At 38.8% G+C, this 17,945-nt stretch overlaps 2 protein-coding genes across 2 annotated transcripts; one reads left to right on the top strand and one right to left on the bottom strand.

The window, feature by feature from the left end:
• Window positions 1–8,349: 8,349 nt before the first annotated feature.
• LOC101313135 lies at window positions 8,350–9,590 on the top strand. Its single transcript, XM_004303152.1, has one exon. It carries the CDS (start codon window positions 8,593–8,595, stop codon window positions 9,385–9,387), a length of 795 nt encoding a protein of 264 aa, XP_004303200.1. The 5' UTR covers window positions 8,350–8,592; the 3' UTR covers window positions 9,388–9,590.
• Window positions 9,591–11,674: 2,084 nt separating this feature from the next.
• Window positions 11,675–16,312, bottom strand: LOC101312845. Its single transcript, XM_004303151.1, has 9 exons — window positions 16,088–16,312; window positions 15,768–15,896; window positions 15,536–15,665; window positions 15,229–15,349; window positions 14,539–14,620; window positions 14,285–14,338; window positions 13,628–13,666; window positions 12,686–12,785; window positions 11,675–11,975 (listed from the first exon to the last, which is right to left on the bottom strand). The coding sequence occupies exons 1-9, from the start codon at window positions 16,310–16,312 to the stop codon at window positions 11,845–11,847; spliced, it is 1,011 nt and encodes a 336-aa protein (XP_004303199.1). The 3' UTR covers window positions 11,675–11,844.
• Window positions 16,313–17,945: the final 1,633 nt, after the last annotated feature.

Below are 17,945 nucleotides of genomic sequence, written 5' to 3'. Positions count from 1 at the left end.
CTGTAAAATTTCATCTAATTTGGTGATCATTAAGGCCCTCAAACTCGAAAAACAAATGGACGGACTGAATTCTGTCCGATTGTGTTCATACCAGAAAAACTCGAGTTTGAGGGCCTTAACGATTACCAAATTGGCTGAAATTTTGCAGAAATGATCTACACAATATTATTTAGATACTAGACAGTGGAGATGAGGAAATTCGATCGGAAAAGTGATGCAAAAATAGAAATCCGCACCAAAACCGTTGGTGTGGACGTCCGCAGCCGAGAAGGGCTGTATATATATAGACACACACACGTTCCTTGAAAAATAAGCGGGTGGCTTATACCAAATTGAACAAATCGAGACAGTTTAAGTTAGGACCTGACACTAATTTGAGTCGAGTTTTGGTTGGGAGATAGTGGATCGATTTTGATTTTTGATTTTTTTGTTTTTATAGTTTATTTATTTATTTTCTTTGTCTATGTCTTCATGTTTTCGCGGATACAGATTTCCTTACTCTTCTGTTTTTCTTCGTTTCTTCTTCTAATTTTTTGTAAAGTTCTTGTTTCAGTGCTTTATATGGGTTTTTGATGTTTGGATACATGTATCTAGGAGTCTTTCCGTTGCACAAAATCTGGGTTTTTGGGTTTGAAATGACTTTCTGGGTTTCTGGGTTTTATCCTTCATGTTCATGACTAATTTTGAGAAAGAAATAGGCTTAGATTTGGCTAACCTCTAACTTTTTAGGTCAAGGGTGTTTCTGGCGGATGTTGGGGATTGTCGAAGTGCTCAACAACTGGAGTTCTGTTGGTAAGGTTGAGAGGGCACCTGCTTCTAACCTGCTAGTGCAAACGATCAATGAGTATCACACCAATCGTATGACCTGATTAAACGACACCATGTACCTTCACTATTTCAAAGAAATGCATCGAAATGGGCATACTAGGCCAAAGCCGCAACCGCTAAACTCGTCCGAGCCCATCGACGACTACTTGGATCGCCCTAATAGCCACATGCGCGCTAGAGAACAAAAGGACAAAGAGGCATAGTGTCACACCCCCATTTTTGCCATTTTTGAAGGATAATTTTCAAAAATCTGCGCATGATATATCTCAAAATATCATACCCAAAACCTGCTTAACAACTCCCAATCTAAACTCAAATGCTGAAAATGTAAATGTCAACAAAACTCAACAACTGAGTTAAATATTACAGCTCCTTATTTACAACAACTTGAAAAGTCTAGTAAAAATGAAGACGCTCACATGAGCTTAAGAGCAAACTGCCAAAATATACAAGTAAAATGTATATCGTTTAAAACCCAGCCATTATGCTTCTGCCTCAACCTTGTTAATCATCACTTGCAGGTCTAACCCCTACACCATGAATTGGTGCACCGGGTTGTAAACAACAAACCCGGTAAGCTAAAAAGCCCGTATGAGTAACTCCCAAAAATAACTCAACTCAACATCACATAAGATAAAACCTGTAATTCTTGCTTTAGAACTTAGTTCAGGAATCGCCTCAAAACAATAAAATTCAAAAGAGAGTAAATAAGAAAACACAACAATTCACAAAACAATCAAAATCATAAATGAATCCTGCAAAAAAGATAGTTCATAAATTCCACTAAAAATCACACAAATGATATTAAAAAATCTCCTGCATTATGCATAGTTCAAGAGATACTGAAAACAAGGAAGTGAAATGACAACAATTAAGAACAATGTTAAAACCACATAACCAATACTTTTACAAATTAATATACATGTACCCATGAGTCCCAGATACCAATAAGGTATCTCCCATGACCTACAACAAATACATATACCCATGAGTCCTAGATATTAATAAATACCTCTTATGACCTACAACAACAATTTATGTACCCATGGATCCCAGATACCTTAAGGTACCTCCCATGACCTACACCGACAGACGGACAAGAGCTCTATTCCTAACCATAACCAATCACCCGACCAAAGGCTTAGAACCTAGTTTGACTGTCCAATATCACATCACAAAATAATAATAGCATCATAACCGTAACCAATCACCCGATTAAAGGCTTGGAACCCAGTTTGACTATCTACACAATAATCACAATAGAGTAAAATCATCATAACCGTAACCAATCACCCGATTAAAGGCTTGGAACCCAGTTTGACTATCTAAGCAACGAATCACAATATAATAATATAATAGGAAAACTTGTTTTAGCTTACCTATGAGCCGTTGGCGATCAAGGTCATATATTTTAAAACAAACAAAAACAAAATCTTTAAATCATCATCAACATCATCATCATAGTAACCATCATAATCATCATCATAGTAACAATCATAATCATTATCATCATCATCATCATCATCATCATCATCATATTCATCATCATAACAACCACAAATATCTAAAAAACATAACATTTAAATCATCATCATTCTTTAATTCAACATCATCAACAACACAAAGAGCACATCATAAAAATTATATCATTCTACATAGATATATTTATATGAACAAACATAGATATTCCCACAAGAATAATCTATCAAGAACCAACAATATTATATCACATGAACATTAAAAATAATCATATAAAAGGAAAACTTGTTTTATCTTACCTATGAGCCGTTGGCAACAAGCTTATATATTTTAAAACAAACAAAAACATAATTTTTAAATTATAATCATCATCATAACAATAACTATAAATAATTGGTCTCAAAGTGAACCTTGGTGAGATGTTACTCACCTAATAAATCCCGCTGCGTCTTCAACAAAACAAGGGAGCCAAGCTAAATCACAACTTCACAAAATCACCTAAAATTACACAATTAATAACCTTAGTAACCAAGGTACTAAAGGATATCAAAACCCTGTTAAACTAACCCTTAACCCAAAGGAGGACAACTTTCTAAGGTCGACGAACTTAACAACCTAATATAGCTGCCTCTAATCCTCAAAACCTAAACTCAAATCTCTCACAAGCCTAAAATTAACCAAAAAGTCCTACCACGCAATCCTTGCTCAAAACCTAGAATTTTCATCTCTCAACAAGCTCACAACAACAAGAGCTAGCTAACCACAGAAAACTAAAGCCATAAAAACTGTCGGACGTGCCGCCACAGGCGGCGGCGAGTGGGCCCCACTCGCCACCCTACCAACCTCCGAATTTGAGAAATTTCATAACATGAAACTTGTAGATTGAAACAAGGGAAACATCTTTTTATCTGAAGGTTGAACCCATTTGGCCGGAAACGGCCGAAATCGTCCAAAAGAAAACCGGCTGCCAAGGCGACCTCAAACAGACTTCTAGACCTCAAAATGAGGAGAATGGCAGCTTGAAACGTGCTTAGAGGGAAGAATGTTTCAAGAAATGGGAAGCCTCACCTCTAGTCGTCGCCGTACACGGCTGGAAAGCCCTCAGTTCCGCCACCCTCCGCTGCGGCTTTCGATTCTCTCAATCCCACTCGAGTCGTCCTCACCCACCTACATAGGGAGGATCACACCGAGGAGAGGAAGAAAACTTGACCGATGCCGCCGTCTGAGTCTGCCAGAGTCAGCCGAAAAAGCCGGGTTGAGTTGACCGGGTCCGGGTCGGGTCGGCTAGAGAACGTTGATAGTGACGGTGAGGCGCAAGAGAGAAGGAAGAGAGAAAAAAGATGGTTTCCATAAAAATGAAATGGAAACCCTAACTTTTTCTTATTTAACCCAAAACCCCGTAAAACCACGAACTTATGATGACCATAACTTTCTCATACGAAGTCCGTTTTATGTGTGCCACGTGTCTACGAACTCGTATTGTCATGCTCTACAACTTTTGTGAAGGAAGTTTCTCGAAAAACCCAACAGATTAGAAAGTCAATTCTTGACCCTTCAAAACCATAAAACCGTTTCGGGTAACTTATGCATCTGAACACTTTCGCTATTCCTTCGAACCTCAAAACACACTACTTCTAACTCGAAAATTCCCAAATAATATTAGAAACTAATAACAAATTTTCGGGGTATTACACATAGAACCGGGCTAGCGGTAGCTAGGGCGCCATAGGTTTTAGCCGTGAAGCCTCTGGTGATATCGAGGAACCAGTTGAATGACTGTCACTCCCATATCTTTGCAATTGGATGACCAGACTGCAGTGGATGAGCCGGAGAATAGCATTGATTTGACCGCCATCCGAAAGCTTATTTAGAACATTAGGCTTCATGCCAGCTTGCAACTTAAGTTGTTGGTGAGATGGCTAGTCAGCTGGACAAGCATTGTCTGGCCATCAACGACATCATTTTCAAAAATGGCGTCAACATCCCACTCAACCCTTGTCTCCAATATGCGCTATATAAATTTGGAGTTGCGGTTGGCCTAGGGGCCATCAATATATGGAAGATCATCCTAGCCATGGTGGTTATATGAGAATTGTGGTTGTGAACGGCCAACAATGGCAAAAATCACCTACTTCTTCAAGCTAACATATATCATCGGCCAGGTGTTCTAGGAGACAGTAACACTGACGCCACGCAATAGGAGGAAGAAGGACAATGAGAGGTGTTAGGAGCACCGACCAGATTCTATGAGGGATGTCATTTGTGTTGCCACCTATGGTTGGGAGTTTGGAAAGGTTAACAGGTCCTCTGCTCTCCTCGATATTGTTTACTATCAGTTTTCCAATCGATAGAGGGTGCATAGAATAGTGTTAGGGAATCTTCTGGTTCTTACTTTTTTTTTTTTTTTTTTTTTTGAGATTCTTGTCATCTTCACTATTTCTGCCTCTAATGATTTTCGTTATGATCTCGCATGTCGAGTACGCTCACCTTAACAGAGTGAAATATCTTTGGCTGCGCAGAAGTGCATGGACCTACGAGTTCTAAGTTTGTAGCTTGTCTTTAGGACTTAGACTCGTACGTCGGCCTCCTAAGCGCTAATTTTGTACTTTATGATTCCTTCTTTCTCTTTCTTTCGTTGAAGGTGACCTTTTCTTTTTCTTGTGCTGCAGTTGTGAAGACTCAACGAGCCTCTCGTTACGCTGTTACTGCCTACCTTGTGCCCTCATACTCTGACGTTATGGCGAAAAAGATGTTGGAGTTGTTTATAGAGGCTGCCACCAAGAAGAGGAAGGAGAGGGTGGATCACACTACTCACAGTGTGGTTTCTACTAAAGAGAATCAGCATCTCAAGGCGCTTCCTCATATTCACCTAAGGGATGGCGAGGTTGACCTTACACCTTACCATGACTTCTTCATCCCTTGATGACAAGGGAACAACAACTGGCTAACGACTTGGCGGCAAAGCTTCCCAAGTTCAAAGGCTCGGGGCCAAGGAAACAACAAAAGCTTAAGGTAGAAACTTATGGCGTCCACCATAAACTCTTGTCCGCGCACTACAACACAAATCTTTGACGTCGAGGTTGAGTCGGCCGCCATTGATAAGAGTGCCAGTTTGATGAGGTTCGATAGCTTACCTGAGCAAGCCCTTCTTTTGAAGAATTTCAAGGGGATAGCTGGTTGTTCTGACCCTGCCGGCTCTTCTGATCTCGTTGGTTCCTACAACACCGTCGTGGCCGCATGTGTGTGGACATTGTCCCTTACATCAAGAAGGCAAGTAATAATGAGAGAGATGCATGTGGTCCGCCAACTCTTCCAATTTCTAGAGGTTGGCGGTGTAAAACGGCCAAAGCGGGAACTGGCCATGGTGGATGGGCTAGAGATTAAGAGCTTCTTTCGCATGTTCACGGCGGTGTTTCAAAGTTTGTGTAGCGCTCAAAGCTTGAGTCCAAACTCTGCAAGCAGCTGAGGTAAGTTTAAGCGGACTTGACCAAGGCGCTCTAAGAACGACTTTATAGTAAGACCAAGTTTGAAGTTGGCCAAGCTGAAGTTGGGCGTCCCGGCTAAGTGATCCATCATTGATGTTAAGCTTATCGTAAGTCTTCAGGAGGTGTCTCACCTGCAAACGGCTCAGTCTTCCCACAACAACAAGCATGACTGCATTAGTCTCTCCACCACGCTCTTGCTGCCCGAGATGAGGAAGTTGCCAAGCTGCAAATTGATCCAGGAGGCCCTAAGTTGCCAAGATCTTGAGAAGAAGGCTGCTAAGGAGCAAGAAGAGGCGGAGTGTTTCCAATCGACCAAGTAGGCCAACATGCTTGAAGAGATAAAAGAAGTTGATGAGGCCGAGAACGCGCAGTATCTCATTGAGTTTGAGATAGACTACATCGATTTTGAGAAGTATGAATCTTTCAAGCAGAAGAAAGCTCAGGACAATGCATACTGCAATAATGGTGATGCCCATGAAGATGGAGTTCGTCTCAATGATGTTCAAGGGTCAAACACATCTCAGTGCCTAGACCGCCACCTCGATGAGGACTTTGAGACTATCGCTGGCGATATAGAGAAAGGTAGTTACTATTTTTCTTTCTCTTTATTTTTCATGTGATAACACTAGGTCTGATTCTAACCCTTAGACTCTTTCTCCCAACCCACAGGCAAAGCGTCTGAGGTTGAGAAGGAAGGCGAGAGGATAACATAGGCGGGATGCTGCTATGGCGACTCTTTGTTGGGGTATTAACAGCTAGAGGACAAATGTGGTGTTTATGAGAAGTCTTCCTCCCAACATTTAACTACTGAAATTCATGAGTAAAATAGTATTTTATTCTTAACAATTAGACTTGCCCAATCTGCCTAGCTACTCTTTAACTCTTACAAATGACAACCCCATTGGACTAGGTATTATGTTGCACTATAATGTGCATGGCGGTTGACACACCCAACCGCCTTAAGGTAAGGTGGGAGCATGTATGCTTGCCAAGAAATCATGTAACTTACCTTGTGCAACCCATTATATTCCATGTAGACATAAGGCTAATTCAGATAAGCTCAAATAAAAATCATACCCAAGAAGGGTAAAACTTCTTCATAATCTCAATAACATAATGAGGTCCATAGAGATCAAATGAGCCACCAAGTAAATCTTGTAGCTATATAAAGTTTAATATGAAAAACTAACATAGTTTACACAACATTAGGGTTTCGTGCTGAAAAATTTCGACAAGCCCCAACTGTCAATGCAACCGCCTTCATGTTGCCTAGCTCCATCGGTCCCACCCTCCCAAGCCGACATCTCACCGTTCTTCCCAAGAAAAGTGTTAGGCCGCTCCCAATCTGACATACTCTACACCACTAAAGGTAGAGCAACCGGCCCCAAACCCTTCTCATATGCGCCACCATCACCACTAAAGAAGCCATACACAACGCAGATGCCATGAAACTTCTTGAAATATATCTCCAGATTAACCATAATAGCAACCAACAATTCAAAAGTCTATTGCGTCTGAATTCACTGACGAATGTCATGAATGAGATGGATCATCCGAATAGGATCATTACGCAATAGTGCACCCTAATCATCCCGAATAAACTTCCCAAAGCGTTGCCATTTCTGGTTAGATCCTTCATATTGCATATGAGAATGCACAATCTCTTTACCACCAACAAAACCTTCATGCAATTCAGCTTCGCCACCACAACGTCACCCACATCGTTGTAAAATATCCACTAGCAATAATATGGAATATACGTTATTGAAAAACCACATACCATCACTACTGGAAAAAAACACTTAGGAGATGGAAAAGTTCTGTCTCGCCTAACATCCGACGCTTAGGAACTGTGACTTAGGTAATTAGGCAACGAAAGAGCTTCTTATGCGACGGGACCGTTTTGTCTTCTAAGATCTTAAGCGACGGACTTTATGTTATAATAAATATATTATCCTCTTAGAATCTGGTCCTTCTCTTCTCGATCCTTCACGTGGTAGACGAAAATTCCTTCCTCCACTTACCGGACCAAAACTCTCTCTTTCAAGCCTTAAATTGTACAGATCGCCGCCGCAAATGACGGGATCACCACTACCTTCTTGGACAACAAACGCCCACACAAGTAGAAGAATCAGTCATTAATGACATCCTCTCCTCCAACAAAGCCTCACCACGGCCTCATCTGATATTGCAGAGGCGTTCAGCGTCACCTCCGCCAGCTCTTCATACTTCTTGATCGGTTGGTCGGCTAGAGAAATCGTAACAGAGCAAAAGTTAATTAACCCTTTTGTGTTCTACAGTTTACATGACTAATTATTTTTGGTGTTATCTTTCAAATATTTAAAAAATGATATTGACTAATTCCAAATCAAATCAAGTAAATCATAATTCGACATTTCAAGTGGCACGAGCACTTTTGGCCACGCACGTGAAAGTTGAACCCCTCTCATGCATCTTTCTTATCCAGAAACGAATTCGAATCAGAAGCGAATGTGCTGGAGCGCCCTAAGTTTATGGCATATAAATGTGCCCACTACATGTATACCAAGTCTTGTATCAACTTCAGAAAACAAGCAAATTGCCTAAGCCTAGTAATATATAAACATACACTTGCAACCACTATGTGCCTGAATAAGGTAAAGCCAATACTCATATATATACATATTCGTCCGACGCCAACCTCATCTACATCCTGCAGCCATCCTTGTTCTTATCTATAACTAGCAAAACCAACCTCTTCATCCTTACCTTGATCTGACCTCAAAACTCTCTGTAGTTTCCATTATTAAAGCCACCAAAAATGGCTGCAAACGAAGTACCTCTGCTCAACCTCTTTGATTCCTTCTGGTTTGAACACGCAGTTTTCAGCTCCAAACCCCATGCAGCAGCAGACAACAACCCAAGTCTACAACCGGACCAAGAAGATCAAATACGAATCAAAGAGCCAAACCCTGCAGGATTGCCAACCCTTGTCGTCAGGTCACTTAGTGACCAATACCTTGACACCAAGTCGAGCTTCTTCTCTGATTCAAGCCTCTCTCCTCACTCGGTTCTCCCCACTCGGTCACGGAAGCTCCAGACAATCCCCTCCGGCAAAGAAGTACTCATAGACTTCTCAAGAGAGAGTACTGTTCCTGTGAAACAAGCACTTGAGGTTGGATCAGCACCATTGAAGAAAAAGGTGTTGCACAATGAAAGATCAAAAACAAGGAAGAGATCAGGGAGCAGCAAGAGCTTGTCGGACCTGGAGTTCGACGAGCTGAAAGGGTTTATGGATCTGGGGTTTGTGTTCACTGAGGAAGACAACAAGGACTCGAATCTGGTTGCCATAATTCCCGGCTTGCAAAGACTGCGAGTTAGTGATGAAGGTGAGGAACAAGATAGAGATCACGAAGAGAAGAGGATTGATGCAAGTCATCATCATCATCATTCACAGGTTGTTTCGAGGCCTTATCTGTCTGAAGCTTGGGATGCTTTGGAATATCAAAGAAAAGAGAACCAATTGATGAACTGGAGAGTTCCATCTGCTTTAGATAAAGACATGAAGCATCACCTCAAGTTCTGGGCTCATACAGTTGCATCAACCGTAAGATAACATTAGCTGAGACTTATTTTTTGTTCTTTCCATTTTCCTTTTTTTATTTTTACCAGCTAGGCTACAATTTGTGGCCGTCGATACAGAATTTGTAAATGTAATAAGCCGAGTGTGATACATTTTGTGTGTGTGTTTATTCTCCAATTTTTTTTCTTCTAGATTGTAATGTTCTTTTAGTTCATTGACATTAGAAATTGTATGGCAATTTCTCTAGCTTTGCACTACTAATTCATTACGGTCAGCTTCTGCCCCAAAAGTCTAGAGAAACTGAATTGTCGTGGTAGCTTGGGTTGAATTTTACAGAAATAGTAAGAGTCCTGATTAATGGGTTCACTTGTAAGATATCTACTAAGGACATCACTACTAGATAAACTCTCCACATCATTCTTGTCTACTAAAAACTATACGCAAGCATTATGCAATTATAGTCTTATAGATACACAATCAAAAAAATTAGAAACGTCAAATTTTAACAGGGCTAAACAAAATATTTTACGGTTTCCAAATTAACCAAGAAGAGACCAGAAACTAAACCAAAATGGCCACAATGATCGATGAAAGACAATGATATAATTGCTGTTGCTAAAGGCCAAAGCGTGGAGCCATTAGGCCACTAAGAAATGTTTCACATGGAGATCGACTGGCTCCCAACTTTGAGCACTGTAACCCTAGCGCAGCAAAAGTGACCTCCTACGTGATTCTCGCGCCCCTTGAGTTCTAAAATGTACAGAAAATATTGATTTTGAATACCAACTTTCTGGCTTTTTTATCACTTTAAATTGAAACATGCATCATTGAAATATTGAATCCTATCACGTAAAATTCTCCAGACCCTTGCTCCTTATTCCCTAAAGCACTCTTCGTGAAGATTACTATACACAATTGTATACTCTGATAATAACATTACTTGATAAACGTACATGCAGAGTTTAAAAATTAATCTCATTGTGCAACAGTCTAGCGTTTATGCATGTAATATATTTACTTGATCGTCATGTATGTGTACGTGAGGCGGCCACACGTAGAAAGTAATCCGAGGTGGATCATCATGTAATTTAAAAGTTAAAACTGATCAAGACCAAAGTATTTTTAACTCTTTTTTTTTCTTTAAGTTTTTCTCTATGAACATGCAAATAATTAGTATGTCTTTCATAAACCAAATCGATCAACTGTTGACATGTGAGTTGTTCTGTACTAATCATATGATTCATATGATCTGTATTCTATGAAACAAGCCAAATAAAACATAGAGTATAATAAACAGAGATATGTGGGGTAGGTAAAAAAAAAAAAAAAAAATGTGGGGTGGTATTAGATTTACTTTTATTACATGAGGGAGGCAGCCATTGCTTAATTAATGGAGACCTTCCTCACCAAACAGAAGATGCGCCATGCCCTTTGGGTCTTCATATCCTGCCTTTGATATCAATAATTCAGATTTTAAATTATATAATCCCAGATACTTAAAGATCGTCAAAAGCTAGAGTTGCATGCAGATCATATACATTATTGACTTCGTAGTCAACTTTGGCCTCGACTTATTTATATTCCAATTTGTTTTGTTTGTGACTTGTCATCGACTCCATTCGTCTGTAACTCTGTATTTGAAGTTTCATCCATGTGTTGCTCCATATTGTAGTATATATTGAACAAACAGCTCCAGCTGCGCTATAAATCCAACTGTGTGTTAACATCAGTAGATAATCAAACTGCATGTATACGTCTTGGTAAATCTGTACGCATTCAGCTGTGTGGTAAATCTATTTGCCCTAAACACACATGTTTTCACATTTTATAGATGCTGTTTCCTCTTGTAATCACTGTAGCGCTAGCTTGGTAACGACTGGATGGGGATTAGTCCAGCTCTGATGTTCAAAGCTCGGGAGTACTGTCTAGGAGGAGATAGAGGCCTTCGTTAGTGGGTTGCAGCAGTCATATCTTGATGTCGGAATAGAAGGAGAAGAACGCATTGGTTGTGGATCCTGTGGTGGTGAATTAACTAAATTCAGATGCGATAATCTGATAGATATGTATTCAATAAAGAGTAAGCATGGTCGTCTAGGCTGTGCCCGTAACAATGCATTGAGTTGTAATTGGGAGGGGCTGAAGGTTTGCTATTATGCCAGGTATTATGTTAAAGGGGTAAAAGTAACACATACGAGAAACTTGAAGGTCTATTGGAATTAGCCTCCAACTCATAGATTTCTTAGTAGTTTGAAGCAAAGCTTCTAGGTTTATGGATTTAATCATCTAGAAATGAACATAGGCATAGGAGACTAGTGCACTTCTCTAAATCTATATTCCTTATGTATTGTCATTTTGTAGCAATAATGACTACACTGATTATACGTTCAACTTTTACAGGATTACAAATTTACAAGAGGTATAGGGCTATAGGCTATATCATCAATGAATTACAATTGACTATAAGAATACTAATGGTCATAAAACTGACGGTCAGTTTTCATTGTTGGAGATTGCCTCTGGAAGTTTATATCTAGGAGGCTTATCAGCACCCTTCCTCGAGTACTCTCTCCATCTTCGAGCTGCAGCGGCAGCTCTCTTTGCTCTTTCTTTTGTTTCCTCCTCTGGAACAAAAATAATATGGAAAAGAAATTAAAGTTGCAACTTTATTTTTGAAGACCAAGTCAATTAAATAGACCACAACAATGAAGACTAAGTTACAAAATGGAAACATACAATATTACTACTCCAGATTTAAACAAGTGCCTACAACCCTAGCATGCAACTATAAATCGTTTGAAGAATAGGCTAATTGGCTTAAATGTCATGTTGAAAAACCTTTACGAGCTGAGGAATGAAAAAGTGTAACAAAGAAGATTCAGGAGATACTGTAATCCAAGAATCATCTGCCAAAATAAGGGTGTAGAAGAACACTCCATGGAAAGTAACATGACGGATATGTGCCCAGAAAAATATTATATAACCGCTGGTTATCAAACAGGTTAGTTTATCAATCACTGAAATTTCTAAGTCAACGGTAGTTCAGGTCAAAATTGAGGTACCAAGAGTTCCAGCAGCAGTAATTTTGTTTTCTTATTTTCTGGAGAACTTTCCTAGTGGCGTTAGGGGAAGGTAGTGACCAAAGTAGGAGTATTTTAGAGAGATTGATTTTCCATGAGATAAAATAGACAACACGTTCAAAGCTCTTAGGGTGATACTGTTACATGAAGGAGGAGGTGAACTACTCATACAGTAAATTCAATTATGTTTCTTCTGTATATTTATCAAACAATTTGTAATATATGTATGATTAATTCTGAAAGGTTTCTTATACCTGAAGTCTGGTAGTCTTTGGCTTTGCCCCATACATTGTCCCAGTATGATTCCGTTTTCTCTGAATCTTTCTGCTTTGTCATCCTCACTTTAGCTTGTTCCTGTAATAATACCCAAGTATATAAATGGAGAGTAGATTGCAATCAGTACATTTAAATTTATAGACAGCCATCTAGAGTTTCATTAACAAGAGGAAAGACCAGCATATAGTCATTTGGATCAAAATATCTGACTATCCAACTATCCCAGGACACCTATATATGGTTCATACAGCTGACACAACCAGTACCACAGATTAAACATGAGTCACAACTCACAACTGTACCCATAATTTGTTTCCCATTCTCCCCTTCCCACCCCAATTTAACTCCAAAATAATTCCTGTAGCGTACAGTGAAATACATTCACCAGTCCTTTCATCCTGTGGCAGATGGAATGGCTTGTCTATTTTACTTCTCATTCTTGCATTCTGGGAGCAATATTATTTACTGGTGCTTAGCTCACCATGGTTCCATAAGTATTTCTGTTCTCTTTCCAAGTCTAAAAGAAAGTATCATTCCTAGATTTAAACTAGCTAGTAGATATAGCATCTTTACTACATGATATTTTACTGGTGTTGTAATACAGTACACCAGTAACTTTATACGATAAAACTGTGATACACATGATATTTTCTAGCTTCAAATCTTCTGGAGGAATCTCAATACAAAAACAAAATGATAATTTTTAGGTGTGTTGAACTATTCCAATCAATTATGTATCTAAACAGACATACTGTAACTCACTTTCATATTTAAATGTCTGGCTGAATCCTAAGAGAAAATTTTTTCTTGTGTTGGCATTTCAAATTTCTTTTTGATGACTTCAGGTAGCTTAATAATGTAACTTTGAGAACGCAACATAGAAAAATAGATGAAGGTCACCAACAAACATTAGTTCTTACCAAGACTTTTGCTTGCCTCTTTTGCCATCGAGAACTTGCCTGCAACAGTATCAAGGATGTATGAATAATAATAGAAACTCAGCCAGCTATCACAATGCAAAAGAGATGCCTTACATAAGTATCTCTTTAAAGATGTTTAAGAACAAAAGTTTTAGAACCAAGATTAATGATAGTGCTGGATAATTACATGTAACAGATACTTCTACATCTTTTTCCGTTAGTCTATCAATAACATAAAACTGTAAGGCCAACAAGAACTTAAAAAAAAAAAAGGGTAAAATATTGTATAGTCCTTGTGGTTTGAAGTCGACATCTGTTTAGTCCTTGTTGTTTTATTTTAATCTGAATAGTCCTTAAAGTCACGATTTTTCATCCAAATGGTCCTTCCGTCAATTTTCTCAGTTAAATTGCTGACGTGGCCGACGGAAGGACTATTTGGATGAAAAATCAATACTTTAAGGACTATTCAGATTAAAATAAAACCATAAGGACTAAACAGATGTCGACTTCAAACCACAAGGACTAAACAAATTTCAATTACAAAAAAAAAAAAAAATCCTTTTATCATCTTACAAGATACCAGATAATCTTAGTCATAATTTCAAGACTGGCTTCATCTGTATAGAAAATGCATATATAGAATAGAAATTAGCTTACCGTTCTGAAAACATCCGCTGCTGCTGAGCCCATACCTGCCAGCATCAGTGCAACCTGACCATTGACACAAAATCTATTAGCCACTAATATATAACTGCAGTTCGGTCGGTTTAAGAATGTTTAGACAGCTACAAATGCAGAACTGATAACTGGAAATAACTTGTGATTAAAAAGATTACAAAGATGCTCACAAGTAAAGCATCTGCAAAATGGAACTTAGATGGAAAATAATTTACATTGATTGTTAGCCTTACATTTACTCTTTCTACTCTGCGCATTTCATCTTCAAGCAATGACAGTTGTGCAGCAGACGTCCAATGGATGCAATCAACAGGGCTGAAATAAGGACATATTTTGTTAACAACAGTTAGAACATTGTTCTCAAAGACACTTGAATCTGCAGTTAATGATTCTCTTGATGCCTGAACCTTGAATTTAGAAGTCAAGTTTCCAACAGCACTTGCATGCAAGAAAGAATGGAAATTATTAATGATGAAATATTTGAACAAGGAGTAATGCTATTATAGATTTTCTCAACTAAACACAAGATCACTTTTTCAACAGTTGACCCTATATTGGAGAATGGAAAAACCAGAGCTGCAACATGAATTGGTTGTTCACAAGAGATAACAGTAAATTGATAAATATCTTTTGTGAAGTCAAACTAAATATTATTCTTCTCATAAGTGTGTCCTACGTCCTATACTATGCAATTCAAGTACAAGGAAACAATCACTACACAAAGATACATAATTCCTTTATATTTTCAAATGTTTTTTAGGTTCATCCTCCCTTTTAAACTGTTCTTTAAGGTTTGCACAACAATGAAGCTTGTAATTATAGTAAGCATTGCATTCAGTTGACAAAAATATTGGAAACTGGACTTGACAACTTTCATCACAAATGATCATCATATTAGCATGACCATAAAGCATGATCATTACCAACTATCAATTGCTTGTTGAACTAAATCTTGATTGCCACACTGACTGTATACTCTGGCTCTTCCAAAGTCTTCCTCAATTGCAAAGACATCTGGAGCCACATTGGCACAGTTTTTGCAGCCTGCAAAGATAAATAGGTTATTGACCACCCTACAAATATCATTGCTCAGAGGCAGCAAGGAGTGAATCCAGCTGCTGCTTCCTAGCAAAGAGTATTTCATTTTCTTAGTTAAACTAATGTCCTAGGAAGCAAGGTCCAATTAAAGTTATACATGGAATAACATCTGAGCCTCTTAACTTGGCATACCTATACAGCTAAACTCGTCAACGAATGTGTGATCCTTTGGAGCAGTGTTATCTACAAAAGGATTGATCGCCGTCAATGCATAACCATGAATTTCATCATAAACCATGCGCTGCACAGGGTCACTGAGAACCTGCACTTAAATGCTTTAATTCTAGTGATTTCACAAAAGAATAAAACCCAAACACTTGTAACCGGTTCGAGCTCAAAGAATTAAGCTTGCATGGAAACCCACCTCATAGACCTCATTGATGAACATACAAAAATTTGTTGTCTCCGGATCTTCACCGCTCAAGTCAGGATGACAAGCCTTCATGCAATTGTAATAGGCTTTCTTGATCTGTGCTGGTGTGGCATCTGGAAGCTATATAACACAACCCAACCAACAATCATACGTCATATATACAAATCCAAGCATACAAGATTCATTGATACTCATGCATCACTGACTTTGTTGACTACAACATTGTGCAAACAAAAACCCAACAAACTAAACAAGATAACACTTTCTCAGAACTAAGCAAGCAAAACACAGATGAATTTTGAAGCAATTACCAAACCCAAGACGGAGTAGTAGTCATCAGCCAAAGCGCCAACTGAAGTTGAGCCCTCAGTTGCCACTCTGACTCTACCACAGGCTCTTCGCTTCCCAGCATGACCCATCAGACTCAAGCTATTAATACTGCTGGTCCTCGCTAACACGCGCCATGTGCTCGGTGGTAGTAAAGGGTTCTGGAACTTGAGAGCTTCAGTGAAAACAGGGGAGAGCAACTGAGCCATTGGACATGAAACTCAAACTCAAAGCTTTGTTTGAGCCAACTGTGATGATACAAAGGAAAAATATAAGGAAGAACAGAAAATAATAATTAATCAAATTGTTAAAGTTGGATTTTTTGGGAGATAAAAAAAATCTTGGAAATTTTTGAGGTGGAAGAAAGTTTGGCGTGCAAGGGTGTGTTGTGCTGAGATGGCAGTAGCAGAGCCAAATGATTTCCCTAGAATCTGGACGAGCCTGAGTTGAACGATGCAGTCAAAGACTCAAAGTACGTATAGCATACATAGCACTCGTGTCAACTCGTGCCTACTTGTTGCTTCACGCTTCCAGCAACTGGTTTCTGTCCATATTATGCACCATGCCACATTTTGAGCTTTAGTTTTCGAGAGGGGGTGGTTACAGGGAGCAAGGTTTGTAGGACACTTTTGCCTTCAACAAATCAACAATAACAGCAACTGGATGTAAATAAGTTTTACTGGCAAGTAGAATCAAGAAGTAGAAGAGTTCGATTCAAAGGGAGTAGTCTCAAATTAGTCCTCTACTAATGCATGAAACCAGTTTAATCATAATGTATCCATACATCGCCTTACTCGGGTTGAATTCAATGGCTCGTTTGTATACCATAGACTTGTCCTGTTTTTTATGTTTCTTCAAGGCAAGCTCGGGGTTTTAGCGCCTAGCCTCATCTCAGCATCTTTCGACATCTACTCAATAGAGAGATCAACCAAATGCACCATTTATGTTTCGTATCTATGCACCAACTGTAGATGTGTCATATATCCAAGAAAAAATGGAGAAGTCATCTCAAAGTGGTTATGCGATGGCATCATAACATGAGTTGAGCCATGAAAATCATGTGCGCTATCTGGACTTAATATAGCAAAAATGTTATAACAGCTCAAACAAGTAAAGAGTTCAGCAAACTATAACAGATCAACAGCATAAAAGTTCAAATGAAGTGAACTTTCAACCTTATCGCTGCAACATAAGGTGATTTATAATGATGCTATTATGTACATCTGTCCAAATTCCAGAATGACATCAAGTGATCAAAGTCATCGATTACATAGAAGAAATGAGTGTGGAAATGAAATAGAAAACCTTAGACACAAATTATGGTCTAGGTTTTGTAGGAATGGCTACAGAAATAAACATGTTTGGATGTTATGATGCGTGAAACGCTGTTTGACAGTAGAAGGTTCCAGTTGAAAACAGATTCACAAACTAAAATGAAACTTGAACCGCAGATGCTTGATTCAAATTAGTGTCTAAGTGTTCATCACACGGCAAGCTCAGGTCTTGATTCATGTTAGTGCCTGTGTATGCATAATATAGCAAGCTCAGGAAGACATACAACAAGATAGACAACTTTTTACTTTGGTATTGTTGAACAGAACCTCAAGTGGAGACCGGGCTACCAAGAGTTGGCTGAAACTTATTAAATGAAACTCACAATTCAAATCCTTGCTCCCTATAGCAACAGAAATCCCCAGATTGACACTGCACAGCTTGCAGAACATTTTATAATTTATATTTCAAAAATATAAAACAGATAATTGCCAAAAGGGAACCTGAAAAGATATAGATCGGCAAAAGTACCTAAATACCTCATGATTATTACAGCAGTCCTCTACTAAA

Source organism: Fragaria vesca, linkage group LG6 (genome assembly GCF_000184155.1).
Source record: "Fragaria vesca subsp. vesca linkage group LG6, FraVesHawaii_1.0, whole genome shotgun sequence".
Taxonomy (NCBI): Eukaryota; Viridiplantae; Streptophyta; class Magnoliopsida; order Rosales; family Rosaceae; genus Fragaria; species Fragaria vesca.
Note: the sequence above shows the minus strand (reverse complement) of the source record. Positions and strands in the feature narration are given on the sequence as shown.

Coding starts and splice junctions, on each gene's coding strand:
- LOC101313135 (XM_004303152.1), top strand. CDS start 8,593: ATGGCTGCAAACGAAGTACCTCTGCTCAACCTCTTTGATTCCTTCTGG.
- LOC101312845 (XM_004303151.1), bottom strand. CDS start 16,312: ATGGCTCAGTTGCTCTCCCCTGTTTTCACTGAAGCTCTCAAGTTCCAG. Junction 13,667..14,284: donor CAGCGGATGTTTTCAGAACG/GTAAGCTAATTT, acceptor ATACTGTTGCAG/GCAAGTTCTCGATGGCAAAA. Junction 12,786..13,627: donor AGAGGCAAGCAAAAGTCTTG/GTAAGAACTAAT, acceptor GTATTATTACAG/GAACAAGCTAAAGTGAGGAT.